Source organism: Trachinotus anak, unplaced genomic scaffold (genome assembly GCF_046630095.1).
Source record: "Trachinotus anak isolate AG129_WGS33_773 ecotype Australia unplaced genomic scaffold, CSIRO_AGI_Tana_v1 ptg000001l, whole genome shotgun sequence".
Lineage (NCBI taxonomy): Eukaryota > Metazoa > Chordata > Actinopteri > Carangiformes > Carangidae > Trachinotus > Trachinotus anak.
Genome location: NW_027273852.1, coordinates 20,124,016 through 20,142,047, shown reverse-complemented (window position 1 = coordinate 20,142,047; position 18,032 = coordinate 20,124,016). Strand labels below are relative to the sequence as shown.

Here is an 18,032-nt window from a genome sequence, read left to right as displayed (position 1 = left end):
AGTTTAGTTGGATGTAGACTGGAGGAAGAGTCCTGGTTCCAAACTTTTATTGAGAGCACTGAGCTCCTGGAAACACTCACATTTTAGAAAAGGTTTACAGTGAGCTCCTTGGATTTCATAGCTTGGTTTTAGTTTGCACTGTGGGACCTGACATTCACACGTGTTAGCCTTTCTTAGCTGTGTCCCCTCAGTTCAGTTTGGACTCAGACGGACTCAAGGTTTAAAACAGTGGTTCAAACCTTTTCCATCTCATGGCCCACTTGAAAATCCCAAATGTTGGTGGCCCACATAACAACATAGAGGCCAAATGATTGTTGTGTGAATGTAGTTGTGGTTATTTGAAGTTGTGCGTCTGTGCTGTGTCCCTGCTGCCTCTCCTCACTGGCAGCTCACTGATCTGAATCTGCTGCAGGTCACACACTGACCATACATGACGACCTCACGCAGCCCCATCAAATAACCACAACTATCACTTTAATAGGAGAGAAATGAAAATGGATGTGTGGAAAAAGATGGGTTTTTTAAAATGTTTTTTATTTTTATTTTTATTTTTTTAAACATTAAAGTTTTTAAACATCATTTTATCTTAAAACGTTTAAAAACATTATTTATATACTGTTTTGCCGATGATTTGTTGACCCACTTGTAATACCTTCGCAGCCCTGGCGCACTGGTTGGGAACCACTGTTCTACAAACATCTCAAGGATGATTAAAGCAAACAGGAAGCACCTGACCTGAATACTTTTTTCAGTTTTTGATTTTTGTCATGTTTTCACTTCGTCATTATGGATTATTGGATGTAGATTGATGGGCAAAAATGAAAAAAAGCTTTCTGATGCTGTATGTGTGTGTTGAATGAATGTGGGTTTAGCATCCACAAGTGAGAAAAACACATTGCTCCCTTTTCCTTTTAACTAACAAGGTGAGTGACAGGCTCAGCTGAACTGATGCAGCACTTCCTGTGTGGATGAGTATTTATCAGGGATTTCATTAACGAGATGTTCACTCAGTTTTGAGCAGCATTTTAACCTAAGGGACATTTCAACTCAGAGACTACGATGATAAAAAGTGCTTGAGGAAATGTCCTCGCTGTGTGTAAATGTGGGAAGGTTTTCATAAGTGCAATAACAAATAAGTGCAATAACAATTTTTCTCCCCTCCCTCCTCAGACTCCACGAAGAAGCTGAAGGATGTGCTGGAGGAGTTTCATGGTGAAGGAGTACTCTCCAAGTACAACCCAGAGCAGGTGCAGTCCCTGACTCCATTATCCTTCCTCCTTTTTTCTGTCACATTCTGGTTGATGTCTCCCTCGGTCTTACTCACACTGTGACACGCACTGCTGTGTGTGCGCATACAAACACATGGAGTGACGTTATCGCTTCCTCTGCTTCAGTGTAAGACCAATCACAGACATGCTTAGTCATTCCCCCCCGTTTTTGAATAAAGGCTGTGATGGAGACACACCCTCAGCACTAACTTTGGCGCCTGACGTCAGCAGATCAGCTCCCAGCTGAACGGGAGACTGTCGCGGCTGCAGCAGTTTTATACTGTCGTCTGGACTTTGTCTCCAATTTCTTGGCTTCTTACAGCTTTGACTCTCATCCCTCTTCACCTCCTGTGTCTCTACTGTACTGAATATTACACATCGAGCATCTGAGATGAATTGTTGGTTCACTTGTAGGTCTTGTAAACTATAAAAATTACTTGCCGTGTAGTGAGAGCAGATTAAAAGTCAAATTCAGCTTCTCACAGTTTTGTTTTTTTACCTCCTCTGTCTCTTTGTTGTTTGTTGGTGTGTTTGTCAGTAGGATTGTGCTAAAAGTACTGAGCTGAACTTGGTGGAGGGCTGAGACATTGTCCAGGGAAGAATCCATTAAATTTTAGGGCAGATCTGGATTATTTACTATGAATTTGAAATTTTTCCTCTGAAGTCTGGTGTATGTTGTTTGACATCGGTCTTGGTGGAGGTCTGCACTCTAGTGACTGCATTTTCTAGTTTGCCTTTGTAGTCTCATGGTGCAAAGGTATTTTGTCAGCCAGTGAGGAGGAACAGTTTGAAACACACTGATGAACCTTGTTTTGTTTGACTTATTGATCATCACCTTTTGCATTGATCAGTGAGGACAAAGTTTTGATAGCAGAACACTATATTTAAATTCTTACTGGTGTTTCAGAACTGGTTTCAGGGTCCAAACCAAAGGAGAATTTGTTTTCAGAGCCAAGTACAATGGCATCTGATGAGAGAAATCCAGCTGTTTTAGCTGGAGTGTAGTGTATCCTGGATACTTACTGGATAAATGAAGGCTTTGTGATGCTGCTCTAATTAATGAAGTAAATGTACAGTTTGATCAATTAATCAATTAGACCTGCTGATCTGAAACAGACACATCCTGGCTCAGTTTGGCTACTAGATGACTAATCAGTATCCTCACTCAATAAATATGTGGCCTCTGCTCTTTTTACTTCAAGGTTCAGGTTATATTTCATAGAGGTGTAATAACTTCTTGTGATGTTAATGAAGGAAAGCAAATATTTTATATTATTATGCAGCAAATAAACATTGAGTATTTTTTTTAGCTTTGTTTGACATCATCACCATACGGTTTGATGAGATTATCAGTTTGATTATTAAGAGTGAGAACTCATGAACCGTGCTGTTATGTATAGATAACAATGTGTTGTAGGTGCAAACAAACAAGCTGCCATTACTGTGGTGGCATCACTTGTAACTCAAGTAACACGACAATGTATGTGAATGAATTTACTTTTTTAGTCCCTTTGCACAGATATTTACCAAGAGATCCTGTAGCTGTTAAACATTTACCAAATATAATTATTCAAATGCTAAAAACTGATACTTTTCAGTTCAGCCCAGTTTTATTAAACAGCTGGACGTCTTTTCACCTGTACATCAGCTTGCTGGGCTGTACTGCTCTCAGCTGCTCCAACAATAAACTTCACAGCAAAGTCCGGAGTCCTCTGCTCCTGAAAATAATATGTATTTAGGTATAACCCATCTCCATTAAATCCTCACATTCTGTCTAGCAGCACATCTCTACATATACCTGCAGTCATTGACCCCACTGTCAGCATGCTGAAGACTTCTACTGCAAGTCATAACACTCAAGAAATTATGGATTGCAAGTTTATTAATTTATAATCATAAGATAGCAAGTAACGCCGACTAGATCTACAACATTTAACATGTGTAGAGGTCAGGGGAAAGCCGTGTGTTAATGTCACTTTTTCATAAAGCCTGACATAATCAATTTCACATTAATGTTGTGAGAAGGAATTAATATTTATATGTAGGAGGCGCAAACTGATGACCGTGATCAGCCCAATCATATTTAATAATAAAAAGCTGAAGAGCATGGAGTCATGGTATATAAAATAATAGTCTATTCATATGATGTTTATGATGGTATGTGAAATCTTCCTTCCTCTTTGCACCTGTGTATTATATTTTCCTTTCTCTTCAGCCCTCCTCCTCCTCTTCCTCCTCTCTTCATTATCACCTCCACTCTGCTGTAAGCTCCTCCTCAGTGTTACTGTTGACATGACTAACAGTCTGGCCGGACATTTGGCGCCACAGGAACCTGAATTAATGTTCACGTAGGCTCTCTGAGGCTACACTGTCACCTGGCGCCACGATGACCACCAAGGCCCAGCTTCTGCCATTTATCAGTATGTGTGTGTGTGTGTGTGTGTGCGCGCGCGCGAGAGAGTGTGCATGTACCTCTAATGAGTCACCGGTTCATTGTGCCAGCTGTAGTGGAATCTACTCGGCCTGCTGGTGACAAAAGAGACTACGACCTTGGTTTCTTCCCTCTCACTGATTTTATTTAGTTTATTTCAAACCAAACTATGATCCTGTCTCCTCTGAGCAAGAAAAAAACTGATTAAGGGCAACAGAAAAAAAGAGAGAACAATGACTGACACTTTCATCTCTCAGCAGTGTTGGGTTTTCTCCACTGAACAGGTCAGTAAACAATCAGTAGCGCCATAATTCTCTTTGATGAGTGACAGAGAGACAGAGGCTCGTCCTTAACACCCACAGAGAGGTTTCCCCTCAGTTAAAGACTTCATACCCATTATACACAACTAACTTAGCACCATCTCATTTAGCTGGGCTCTGCTTTTGAAGCATAACTGATGATGTCACATGAAATCATTTAATTTACATCATCACAATGGTCAACATGAAGCAGATTGGAAGCACATGTAAAGCTATGTTTCTCTAAGTGATATAAATGTGGAAAACACACAGGAGAGCATGTTAGGACAAACTACGTGCTCTATTGTAATAGTGACTGCACAATTCAAACAAAACAAAAAAGAAAATGGCTGAAAATCTGATTAAAAACAATTCAATAACCAAATGGTGTTTGTGCTTGCGGCACAAACACCATTTTTTATTCTTAGTTTGGCTGACTGGTGTGTGATCTGCAGCTTTTTCAGTTTTTTTTCCCTCACTTTCTATTCTCTGAAACATTTGTTTGACCTTTATGTCCTCATTGTATCACTATAAAATATTGCCAACAGTGCCTTCCACCAGCAGAAAGCAGTTACCGTATTTTCCGCACTATAGGGCGCACTGGATTATAAGGCGCACTGTCAATAAATGGTCTATTTTCAAACTTTTTTCATATATAAAGCGCACCGGACTATAAGGCGCATTAAGCGAAACAAAACAGTCAGATAAGTCAGTCAAACTTTATTAAACGCGTTCACAATAACTCTCAACATTGTTCAAACGTTAATGAGCGTATTCACAATAACTCCCAACCTTGTTCAGTTGTAACACGTAAAAAAAACACAGTGATACCGCTAAATCAAACGTTAGCGTATTCACAATAACTCCTTATAGGTCCTTATACACGCACACTGTAATATTATGGTGAAGCACAGTATGTATTACTCCGCGACGCTCCTGACTACGGTAGCCGTAACGCTGCAAGCGGTGCAGCTTTGTAGTTTACCAAAGTCATACTGAAACATTTTGACAGAGCGCCGTGAGCGCCGTGTACCACACAAAATCGCTTCGAGGTCAGTAAACACAACCAGAATTAATCCATATATAAGGCGCTCCGGATTACAAGGCGCACTGTCGTTTTTTGAGAAAATTAAAGGCTTTTAAGTGCGCCTTATAGTCCGGAAAATACTGTATATCCATGGTTGATCTCCATAAGAAGATACATTTGTGGTTTTAAGAACCAAAAACCATCTCAGTGTAGTTTTACATCTCCTCTCTCAGACTTCTCTCTGGAGCTCTAGTAACAACAGGTCAGTCAGCCAATCAGAAGAGAGGATCTGACTGTTTTCTGAGTGATCAAATTAAAATATAGCAGATTTCAGGTAAACACTCTGAGAAAGCAAATCCTGCAAGGTTGGATGGTGGGTCCAGGTGGGCGGGGCTTGGGGCATGGCTGAGAGCAGTGACTGCTTTGTTGTGACATCACAAAGTTCCAGAAGTCCTGACGGCTGGTTTTAAGGCTCAGTTTCTGAATACAGGCTGTGTGCATTTCTCTGTGGACTGAGGCTTTGATACTTTCAAAGTATTAATATAGAACCTAGAGCTGCTTTATAATCAAAAACACATGGACATCTACCTTTATACAATATGGGACCTTAAAAAAAGATAAGCCTTAAGCTAGAGTGCACAAGGATCCCATGTTCTTATCCCCCTCTGTTCATGTGTGGTCTAAAGCCCCTCTCAGACTCGCAGGTGATTGCAGCTTACCACAAATGGCACTCTCATTTTTTCAGTCTGATAACATTATTCTTCAAATGGAGAGACCTGCTCTGCCAATCTGGGGTCTGGGGACAGTAGCCCCCTCCATGCTCTGCCCAAAATGAGAAAAAGATTAAGTGTACCATGTAAATGTGTCATGGCTGCCCTCGGGGGATATTCACAGATTGGCAGCCTTGAGTGTGAGTCCTCTCATGGGGGAGATGATCGCCGGCTAGACTCAGGGGTGAACATGTTTTCCAGAGGGACGAGAATTTCCACAAATGCGTTTGGGTGTACTTACACTCAGGGCAATCCACAAAATATAATAACAGCTTTTTGTGCTTTATTATCATATATAGTCCATCTAAGTGTGTGTGTGTGTGTGTGTGTGTGTGTGTGTGTGTGTGTGTGTGTGTGTGTGTGTGTGTGTGTTTTCTACAGCAGTGTGGATAAGTATATTTATCTGGAGCTGCTGTGCTAAACGATGCACAGCAAATTAAAGCCTCATGGTTTATATGGCCAAATAAGGAGAGGAGCGTGATATGAATGATGCCTGGCTGGGTTAGGTCAACAGTGTAGGGCCAAGGGAGGAGGATCCTCATCACGGTGTGTTCTTTTATGACAGGCGTCAGTTACAGCAGCTCCAGCGTTGAACAGAAGAATATTAGAAGCACATTTCCACTAAGTCTTGACGTGCGAAAGGGATCAGCTTTACTTTGTCCTATTTTGGTGTGAACCAAATGTTCCCTGAGGAAATGGTTAGAGTTAGACTGTAGTACAGTCTTATTCGTTTGTTTAAGTTATTTGCATTTACTTGCACTAGATCTGGGAGGAAATCTTGACCACATGCACACTGAGAAATGATTTGACAAACACTAGTGTTACTGATGTGATCATATATAAAACAAACAGTTCAATATATACAAAACAATTCATTCATGTAGGAAAAAGAAGGATTTAGGCCTTGTGTGTTGTAGAGGACCCTAGGGTGATCCCAGGTAATAGGTCACTTTTTATCTGGCAAAATAAAGTTTATTAAACAGTCATCAGCCATTAGATTATGCTCTGGCTCAGACATTTTGGATTTATTAAGTGGGTGATGAGAGTTGAAATTGGTGAGCATGATGTATCTGGTGAGCCAATGTGGGGACCTGGATACTAAAGGTGGTGGAGAAATGGAAGAACCACAAATAGAAAATAAAAGCATAGACATTTTGGACCAGATTGATGAGACTGAGTTGAGTGTGGCTTTAGAAAAACAGGGAAATAAACTTACGATAACTTAACAAAGAGGCGGAAAATTGCATCGGTTGTTCCAAGGTTCAAATGTTCATTTTTTTAATCTATAAAATCATGGAAATAAAATCCTCCCATCCCAATCAACCAGCTCTGATTACATAGCCTAAGACATAAATACACAGAACATAAAACCACAGATAACATAAATGAAGCTACAACAGTTTCCACAATAAAAGTCTGGTCATGAAATGTTTGTGTCGGAACAGAGAGAACAGATGACCAAAGATGGAAGAAAAAACTGGTGTAACTACTAATATTAAGGCTCTAAGTGACGACTTTTACAAAATAACAAAATATTGCTAAAAACGATATGTTATCATTACAATTTTACTGGTGTTGTTGTAGTTGTTGAAGTCAACTCCCACAGGATATGACAAAGCCTTTAGCGTAAGTTAAGACCCCTCAGAATAACCTAATTTATCAGGGTTACTTAAAACAATAAACTTTGTTTCTTTATTGCACAAATACACAGTGAATTTGGTGAGATTCTTTTTAAATTCAAATGTATGGTGTTCTTGATAGTTTTGTGTTGTTTGTATTGTAACATAATGAACAGAAATAATAAAACCATGTTGTTACTGTATCTTTCTGCATGCGCTTCTCCATTCACTGTAACTGGCGAGCACCAGGCAGCATCCACTTCTCATTTTACTGTCTAATGTCGTCATGCAACAGACTGCAGCTGCATATTGAGATTTTTGAGAGTTTTATCAATGACTCTGGTTATTGTTGGTGTCAGTCAGTTATGCCAGTGAGCCAGCATAAACAATACAACCATCGCATGTGATGTAATACAGGTGTTTGCAGGTTAATCCCAATTGAAAGTCTTTAATTTGGAATCTGGTTCAGACTGGCTTTTTTAAGGGCTGAATTGTGTCAGATGGTTTCCAGGCTATGACTAAGTGTCCACGGTTGAGTGCAGCACAGTAAGAACCAGACAGGCCCTGCAGGAAGGAGGAGCAGCCAGCCTAGTCTGCACTCCATCCACCACCACCAGCATCTTCACTGAACATGTTACCTCAAACAAAGTAGCTAACCCCTTCTCTTCTTCTACCCACTCCTCCCTCGCTCTTTCCTCCTTCCTTCCTCCTTTCTTTCTTTCCTCCTTTCTCCTCTTCACTCTTCCAACTGTTAAACAGAAGCAAGACGTTCTCAACCAAGTAAGCCTCAGCCCGGCGGGCTCTGCATGCTGTGTGGTGTCTGTGTCAGCAGACTGCATGCACATTCTGTCCACTAACATAACATAACCCCGCCTTAGCCGCTGCAGATGGTCTGTCACCCTGCCAGAGGGGAAAGGGCCAAAGTTCATGGGGTCCTTGAGTCCAGTGCTACTGTGCACCCACCTCATGGCTGTGTGAGGGGCAGCTGAGGGAGGGAGGGGGGTTTTGCAGGAGGTTTGTAGAAGCATTACATTTTCTGTTTTCAGCACTACAACTCGGAAATGTTGATATAACTTGTGCTGGTGTCAGTATTTCTTTCTTTACATTGTTTTTTTTTGTTTTAACTCATGAAGACTCTAAACCTGAGGGTTGTATCTGGATGCAGCTTCCAGCACCTCCATCCTGCCCCTGCTAACCTCAGAGATCAGTTGACTGGTGTGACAGACTTTGTGCTTCTGACATTTTACTAACCTTTAAACGGGGACATGCTATAAAATCTACAAAGAATGTTTTCATTTAAATGGCTTAAAACCATATTAGCTGTGTCCCAGTTCAGAGTCTCGATCCTTCAGAGGACGTAGTCTACAAAGGTGTGACCCTTCGTTGCTGTTGTAGACCACAAAGGATGAATCCTCAGCTGTGCCTGCCCTTACCGTTGCGTTGCGTTGCACAGCACAGGTCTGTCAGCACATAACTTTTTTTTTCACAAAAACTTGAAGTTTTAACAGCCTTGGTTCTAACTGTTTTACTGTTAGCTGTTGAACTGATCTGAAAACAAATACTTACATTTAAAAGAGTAATCCTCTGGCTCTCTGTCTATGTTGTTTGCCTTCATTACCAGTGCGCTGTCAATCTTGGGACAGGTTAGGCCACGAAGGATTCACCTGTTGGATCTTTTGTTGCTCTGGGACGCATTTCTCAGCCTTGTTTGAAGGAGCCTTCGAAATGGAACAGCCTGGTAGCACAGCTGCAACATAATTGGTCTTCAAATACAGCCTCCGAAGGATGCAGCCCCTAAATTGGGACACAGCTATTGTCATGAACATGTGTCACATTTTTTTAAAGAAAAAAACCTGGCATGTCATCCCAAATCTTCCATTTCAGGGCAGATCAACTTGAACGGAAAAGACCATCACATTTTCCTCCTCTCTCATTGCTGTAATAAACCGACTATCCATCCATGGTTAGTGTGAACTTTATTTATACCTGTTCCTCAATAATCCTGTTAACCTTTTTGCTCTTTCCCTTCCCACGCAGCCCATCGACTATGAGGGCTTCCAGCTCTTCATGGCCACTTACCTGGAGAATGACATCCCAGAGGAGCTGTGTCAGCACCTCTTCACCTCCTTCAAGAGCAAAACTGGAGGCTGCTCTCCCGATCAGTCTCGAGCAGGAGCCAGCTTACTGGGTAGGCTGCTTGTGTTCATTGCTGTTTCATCCATGAAGTCTTCCAAGCTTTATGTCACAGGTCCTGTATTTTCCAGGCAGTTTCCTGGAAGCTTTACTCATAGTTTCCTAAATATTTACTGGTATTTAGCTGTTAATTATCTGGACTTTTCTAAGACAGGCTTTAACAATTTGGTCTCAATTATAAGGAAAATGGAGCAGCTTTAGTCAATGCCTGTTCTAGTAAAGCTTTTGAGACAAAAAATAAGAAATGATGTAGTAGGTATGTGAGTTTCCTAAGACTTATCATGCAGCAAATATTGTATTTTCCAGTTGTTTGACTTTGGAAAGTTTAAGTCCACCCTGTTTGTTGTTAACAACAGTGTTGAGAGTGATCCCATCAGGGAGAGAAGCAAAAAAGATTAACTGAACGTTAACAAAAGATTTTAAAAGGGATTCGTTGGCTGCAGAGCTTAGTGAAGTTGGATAATTTACCAATTTGAAACCGGATCCAAAATGTTACCAACTATCAGAACCCAGCCCTAGTTTTGTTGGTGGCCATCTCTTGAGAATACATCTCATTGTGTTGAAGAGGCTGAGGTCACACAGTGTTTGATCAGTTGGCCTTTTTGTTTTTTTGAGGTTCTCTTGGTGGGTGAACATCCAAGACTGTCCCCCTGTAAAAATCAAGCCCAAAGGTCGTCTGTCAGCAAGTTACTCTGACCCATAGTTAGGTTTTGTTGTTAAACAACATCTAGTGGTCGTAGTAATGATGACAGGAGCAAAGGGAAAAGTGCGGTGACGTAGTTTATAGAGCGACAAAGTCCATGTCAGGAGGAGGTTGTGGTGGATGGATGCATAAGACACAGGAGAGCGGTGTTCATTCTTTTCCTAAACCTAACAAGGCATAACTGTTATTGTAGTAACCATGGCAACAAAGGTAGGTACACTGCTCTTGGTACAATCTGTGTGTTTATTATTGTAACAATGACAAGGCCCGGTACGCCTGCCGCTGTAGGGTCCTTATTTGAGGAGACACTCCTGTTGGTTGAATCAGAGGGTTAAAAAAAAACGACCTCTGTAGTTGTTCAGGTTGGAAGAGTTGTTGGAGCAGTTAAAAACCTCAACAGAAGACTGATCACAGAAATCATCAACATCACAGTACTGATAATACTGATAATAATAAAACACCACAACAGTTGCACAGTTAGCACCAAAGACAAAAAAAAACAAAAAACAAAACAAAACTAAAATATTGTCAGATCACATGGATTACAGCTTTGATCAAACTGTCTCTTTGCACATAAGTCCATACTGACTCAGTCTCTGTGTTAGAAGAAGATTTGAAAAAGACACTGACCAGAGCAGAGGACAGACATCAGTGGGTCGTTGCAGGTCGACTCCTGCACCGGGCTCTGTGCAGTATATAAACCCTGCCTGCCTCCATCCTCCACCTGAGTGCTGCGTGGGCCCTGGCTCTGGGTTCTGCCTGTCTGCTCCTCACTGCAGAGCAGCTGAGGAGACAGATGGACTGTTGAATTAGAAATCTATTTCTGTGGTTTAATGCTTGTAAAAGTAAGAGGCAGCAAGTGTAAAGCGGCTAAATGTGAGTGACAGCATTTCACTTTGGGTAGCATCACTGGTCCTGAGGGTCTCAGTGTCTCAGTTGTCTTAGCTTGTAGCAACCCCTTGTCTATAAAAAAAAATTCATTTGACTTTTCCAGAGCTGAAGTTTGTTGTAACTAATCATTAGTTCAAGACTCAAAGATAAAAATTCAAGACAATTTATGAAAGAGAAGTAGCAAAGATTCACACTTTTAAAAGCTGAAATCTGAGAACATTTATAAAAATGATTAATTGACTTTGACAATATTCATCAGACTCTCATAGCAGGCTGATTAATGTTCCATTAATTGACTCATTGTTTCAGCTCTGGACAGTTTATCAGGATATGACAAAAGGTCAGCAGCAGAGTTGGAAGAGAAAGTAATCTGATGCTCCTGCCGCCGTTATATGCACACTTTACAAAATAAGAAAAGATGTCCCCATGTTGAGGACTAGCAGATTATTCTGCTGTGATCTGCTTCTACTGGATGCTCCTTTTGACCCTCCAGGTGTGACCAAAGTACACAGACAAGCAGGTGAGCAGCATTGCTCACATCGCACCTACTGCTCAAGGTAAAAAGCAAATGTATCATGAACAGGAAGCTTGAATAGTGAGTGACTGTTTTGTTTATAATGAATTCACTTTATCTTCTCGAATGTCCAAAAGTGAATTAGAGGTCAGTGATTTGTGGGGAGTCTGCAGCTGCTTCAGTGTGTTTAGTGTTACAGCTGATAGAGCCTGCACTGCCACCTGGTGGTAATCTTCAATAACATGTCATGAACAAGGCCCATCTGATCTTCCAATAATGTTTTTATTGGCTGTTGTGGTGTAGACTTATTTTATTTGCCATTATCTGTCTGTCATCTACCAGGTGGTCTTTACATCTGAAGCTCTCAGTCAGAACAAAGAGATTAAATGAACAATATTGCCACCATTTATTCTGCCTGGACAACTATATTATTTGCCTCTTTAATCCCTTGTCCCACAACATACTTTATAAGTGAGGCCTGCTCCTGACACAGGATTCAAAAATAGGGCTTTTATTTTGATGTACTCTCTTAACTCAACATTTCTCCTAATACGTTTCTGGTTCCTGTAAACGGTCATTGCCTGTTCTTAGAAACTACAGCATATCTAAAGTATTCTTTCTTCACTGATGTTCACTCATTCTTGCTGCATCTGCCGCTGTTTTTCCTTTCTGCCTGGAACCAATGACTGACCACAGATGCCCGCTCCATTGACGCAGGCATCTCTATTCAAACCGAAGTGGCCTGTGCCCCCATTACAGGTACTCATGAGGGTGATGTTGCCTCAATGGCACAAGAGTCCTGCTGGCTATAACCTCCTGCTCCCGTGGTGGTTGGTGTGTTTTTGTTGTGTTGATGTGAGCTCGTGGTAACTTTGCCTGTGGATCAGTTGATGACACCACTGCAGTGTAGTGATTTTACCTGCTTCCTGTTCCTCTATGCGTCCTGAGCTGTGTGTATTTGAGTTGTTGTGAAGTTTAACAGTGTTTCTTTATGTTGCTCCTCACAATGAACCAACTCTCTGTGCACCTATCGTCTCCTCCCCTCCCCCTGCACTCCATAATTTCTATTTTCTAATTTGCCCCTCCCCTCTCTTTTTTCTCTCTTATTTCATCCACCCTGTCCCGTTCGGTGCCCCCCCCCCCCCCCACACACACACACACACACACACACACACACACTCCCTCTTCAGGGATGAATGGGAAAAGCATCCTGTCTGCTATGGGTCGTCACACACCGGAGCACTCCAGCGTGATGAGCACCACAGGCTCTGGAGCCACCACCTCCCCTTGTTCATCTCGCTCCTCCTCACAGCGTTCAGGGACAGGGGGCCACACGCCTGGGGGGCCCCACCGATCACCCTGCACCCAGGTCAAAACCTCAGAGGGCAGCAGCAGCAATGCCCTGACGCCCAACGCTGGTCCCGCCAGGTCGCCGGTGTCCCCCAAACTCTCACCAGGTGAGACTGACAGCAGGTGACAAAATGTTTGACCATTTATTTGGTCATGAGTTTCCAACACTTTCTGGAATAAAACAAATTAAAACAAAAATCTTATCAGATGGGCGTCTGTGATCTAATTTGTGTCAGTTTAGGTCCCTGACATGAAAAAGTTTATCAAATACAAATATTATCGAAATTCATTAAATTATCTGTGAGGTTTTGCTGATTCTCTCTGTTTTATATCCTTATAAAATGAAAATCTCTGGACAAAACAAGATATTTGAAGACATCACTGTGGACTCTCTGTGGACACTGAATAATTTATTAGTTTAATTATATGTTTATATGTACTGTGTGCAAAAGAGAGAAAGTATCTCTTAAATTTAAAAAAAAAGTTTTTCTGCAAGCAAAAAAAAAAAAAAAAAGCTTTAAGAAAAAAGCTGATATAAAGCTGACCACAAACCCCAATTTAAATATCTTTACCCAAATTGATTTTAGGTTTCTGGACATTTTTCAGAAATATTAGCATTTTCAGGCCGTGGTTGAGACCTCTGACACTTCATTAGTGGAGTAGTAGCTCCTAGAATTTAATGTATGCAGATAAAATTAGAAAGTGCTGGAAGCCATAACTAGTCTGATTTACTTCATATAGAACATAGTTACTGTCCTTTTTTCACCTCCATGTTGTATATATATTGTCACATTTTTGCACTGCAGTATATTGTTCCACAGAATATTGACACAACAGTACTAACGACAGTTTTAAAGGAGCTATTTGTTAGTTTTGCTACATAGCTAACATTAGCATTAACATCTGTTTACTTACCAGTTCAGCTTAATCAGATTAATTTACTCACCAACAGCTGTCTCCAGACTCTTGTCTCTGTCACAGTTTTTCTTCTACTGAAGTTAGCATGCTAATGTCATGGAAATTTCCTTTTTTTGCTTATGCACTCTCCATAATCAATGAATCTCTCAAGACCCTACAACCTGATTTTGTGTTTGATTAGTCATGGACTTTGTCACAGATGACCATGCAGTAAATGGGAAGAAAACCCTGTGTTTCCCTCTGTTCTCCTCTGTAACTCACTACTTGTGAAACCCTTAATCAATGTTCCCAAGAGTATTCAAACACACGGTAAACTCTGTATTATCGTCTGTGATGTTGGTTTGTGTACAAAAAACGTGACAACGTAGAACTTGCTGTTCTGAGAATGTGACCCACAAACATGGTATAAAAGACTGACACACACTGAGCTTGGGGCTGTGCAGTGAGTCCATCTGCAGATGCTGAATCAAACTTACAGAGAGACAAGTGTTGACTTTATTTAACACAAACACTAACCAGCTAGCCCCGGCCTGTCGTGTCACTTTCCCATAGTGGCTCACTTTAGCCCCAAGTCTGCCCTGATGGTGTAGCGCTGTTCAGAGGGCCTATTGTCTTGTAAACGCAACAATGGCCAAAGCTCTTGTCAAGTGACAGTCACCACCACCCGCTCCCGGCAAGAAACCATGTTCAGCAACAAAGAAAACCTATAAAATAGCCCCTTTATCTGGGCCTGGTCTTTCTCACCAACATCTTTAGCAGTCCTTTATTTACTGGGCCTCATTCCAATGATTACAAAAGAAATCTAATAAAAGTTTATACGTCCTGTTCCCTGGAGATAAACCAGGTGATTGTAAGGTGAGCTGAGAGTTTGAACACCTGTTTGAAAAAGGCCTCCTGTAGAAGGAACGTGAGTAAAGGGGATAGAGTCAGAGGTTTGTTTTGATTGACATTTAAACATTCATCATTCAGTGCTGTATTTTTTTTTTGACTTGAACATGACTCGCTCCATCCAGGTGCTGCTAATCCAGTTATAGCTTTACAGATTTGTTATCCCTGTCACATGATGTCATATAGTTTTGGTCAGCAGCCTGTGGCATCACCAGCCTCTGTCTGTAGTGTAAATAATGTTTTGTTAACCTGTTCTCCACTGTTCTGTTTTGTCTCTGCCTGTTACACTGGGTTCAGAGTTTTATTTTTTTCTGAAACTGTCCCTTTCAGACTAATCCTTATGACGAAATCCTTTCCACTAATCCTTAAATGTTTAATTTACTCTCTTCATTCCATTAATTTCACCGTCGGAGTGGAGAGTGTGACGGGTGCTGTGAGTCACTTTGAAGTCTTGTTGTTGTGCATCGACAGAGAGGAGCCACTCTGAGAAGCATTTGTCACTGCGGAGGAGCCCATCGCCCCAGAAGGGCCCCCCTTTGCCGTCGCCCCAGGTGGTCTTCCTCAAGGACATCGTCTGCTACCTCTCCCTGCTCGAGAGGGGGACGCCAGAGGACAAGCTGGAGTGTGAGTGACAGGGATGGTGGGATGTGGGCGGTGGGGGTCAGCTCCTCTCAGAGGAATATGGAGTGGGAGCAGCTGTCATTTGCAATGTGTGTTTTGCGCTCAGGCCGCTAATGCCGCTTGTCTCAGTAGCATGTCAGCTCAGGTTGACAGCAAGAGTAATAAGGCTGTTGCCTCCTCCTCTGGCTGCCTCCCCAGGGCTCTAGAAGCAACTATTACACCTCCCTCACAGGGCAGGTCAGTGACACGCTTAAGCCCTGCTGTGCCCAATTGACTTCCTTAGTGTCCAAGGCTATATTGGTGCACACTGACAAGCCTAATCTCTCCTAACTGGTCCCCATGCAACGGTACAGAAGTAGCATGCTGCACTGCTTTAACCCCGTGGCCATCAGGAGAGAGTTCAGGAGCAAATGTTAGAGCTTCACAGAGCTACTAATTATCTGATGGCATCTGAGTCATCATGGGATCTCTGTTCTCTTGTTCCCCTCTAGTCATGTTCCGGCTGTATGACACAGACGGCAATGGGGTGCTGGACAGCTCGGTGAGTGGTCTCTCTTTCCTTCTGTACCCTCCCTCCTCCTCTTCTCCTCATCTTCCTCGCTGTGCTTTGTCTCTCACGTTGCCCTTTGCAAGCAGCAGCTCCAGGAATAGTAACGTGAACACAGCAGTGACAGCAGTTGTGTTTACATGAGATCATTTGTAGTGGTTCTGCTCAGTTTAATATTAGCCATGTGCTGAGGCGATCACATAAACAGACGAATAGGTTACACAGGGGAAATTTCACATTTCTCACACCTCTCACCCGTGTTTGAAATGTGTGAGAGGGGGTTGTTTTAGTGTGAGGTGAAGGTAGGAAGGCCCGTTTCATCTCTCTCCTTTTTGTAGGAGCTGGATCGCATCATCAATCAGATGGTGCATGTAGCAGAGTATCTAGAGTGGGACTCAACAGAACTGAGACCGGTGAGCAATCACACTCAACTGCAATAAAGTCACAGACACACACACACACACACACGCACACACGCACATAACTCCCCTCTGTGAAGCTTGTGTCATTATTTACTCATATCTGAAGCCTTGAGTGATGCAAACAAAACGAACACTTGAGCTTGAAACAGCAAAGTGCTACAAAAACACATGGCGAGCATGTGAGTCAACTGTTGCTACAAAATCTACAACTAAAACTAAAAAACTGTGAAACTGACAGCACAAGTTTGGTGAATTTTACAGTCATGGAGGATTTGATGGGGAATTTCACTCTTAGTCTTAGTTAGTTATCGTTCATTGTTTCAAACCATTAGGCCATCATGTCTTGTGAATTGAACCAAATTCTTGGTTGAGTGTATCATTAACTGACAGTATTAACACTCATTACAAACTATGCATGTTGTTTATTTAACAGGGACAATGCTCAATACATCTATCACATCAGCAATGCACAGAGCTAAAAGCTCATTTCCATATGCAGTCCCTGTAGTTGTATCAAGATCATGTCTGTCTGTTTCTGGAACTGTAGTCTGTAGTCTGCAGTCTGTAGTGCTGAGTCTGAGCATCTGACCTTTATCTCCGTCTCTTTAGATACTGAAGGAGATGATGGAGGAGATCGACTACGACCGAGACGGGACAGTCACATTGGAGGAGTGGATCAGAGGAGGCCTCACCACTATCCCTTTACTGGTCCTGCTGGGCATGGATACGGTGCAGATTAGTGTCTGTCTGTGTGTGTGGTGCCGTGTGTTGTTCTTCACACTCTTTAACTGGTGTTCTGATTTTTTTCTTTAGTAGAGATGAGTTTCAGTGCATTTTTGTTGAATCTGCGATAATTGAAGTTCAGCAGGTAGCACTCTCCTCTTTCTTGGTGTGAGCTGGCTTCTCACATTTTCTGTGTTTTCTTGTTACTTATGGGCAGAAACATTCACTGTAAACACTGTTATGTCAGTTGCTACTAAGCAGAGGTTAAATGGCAAAAAATCCATATTTTGCAGATTATTACTGTACTTGAGGTTTACCTAAACTGCTTTCAAGCACTGAGCAGTTTTAGTAAACAGGGGTTTGGATTGATCTGTTTATAAAAGACGAGGCTGTCCCATTAAATGAATAGTTTCCATGCATCATCCATCTGTTGTTGTCTCTTCCTAGAATGTACAGGAAGATGGGCAGCATGTGTGGCGTCTGAAGCACTTCAACAAACCAGCCTACTGTAACTACTGCCACACCATGCTGCTTGGAGTTCGCAAGCAGGGCCTCTGCTGCTCCTGTGAGTCTCTTGGGCTGCCTATTAGTCTGTCTGCCTTTTCTCTCTCTGTTTACATCTCCTCGTGTCCATTAGTCTCCTCCTCTGACTTTCTCTCCATCTCTGTCATTATCTCTTTGTCTGTCCCTCCATCGTTATCTGATTGTCTTTTACTCCCTGCATCTGACTCAAATTTAAGTCATTTGTTGTGCCTGAGTGCCTCTGAGTCAGTGCTGTCACTAAAAAGTCCTCACAGTCATCATTAAAGAAACATCAATGATTCCATTATGTGTAATTTCATTACTGA

The 18,032-nt window shown here is 41.9% G+C and overlaps 1 protein-coding gene across 2 annotated transcripts in view; it reads left to right on the top strand.

Moving 5' to 3' along the window:
• LOC139624295 (diacylglycerol kinase beta) overlaps nucleotides 1-18,032 on the top strand; it is a 116,851-nt gene that overhangs the window by 26,443 nt on the left and 72,376 nt on the right. The window contains exons 3-11 of one of the 2 annotated variants that reach the window (XM_071483315.1): nucleotides 1,171-1,247; nucleotides 9,452-9,602; nucleotides 12,412-12,474; nucleotides 12,906-13,172; nucleotides 15,343-15,495; nucleotides 15,984-16,033; nucleotides 16,378-16,452; nucleotides 17,071-17,190; nucleotides 17,632-17,749. In XM_071483315.1, coding sequence (XP_071339416.1) covers nucleotides 1,171-1,247; nucleotides 9,452-9,602; nucleotides 12,412-12,474; nucleotides 12,906-13,172; nucleotides 15,343-15,495; nucleotides 15,984-16,033; nucleotides 16,378-16,452; nucleotides 17,071-17,190; nucleotides 17,632-17,749 — 1,074 coding nt within the window. The remainder of the gene's footprint in view (nucleotides 1-1,170; nucleotides 1,248-9,451; nucleotides 9,603-12,411; nucleotides 12,475-12,905; nucleotides 13,173-15,342; nucleotides 15,496-15,983; nucleotides 16,034-16,377; nucleotides 16,453-17,070; nucleotides 17,191-17,631; nucleotides 17,750-18,032) is intronic. The other variant, XM_071483325.1, reaches the window with a different exon arrangement.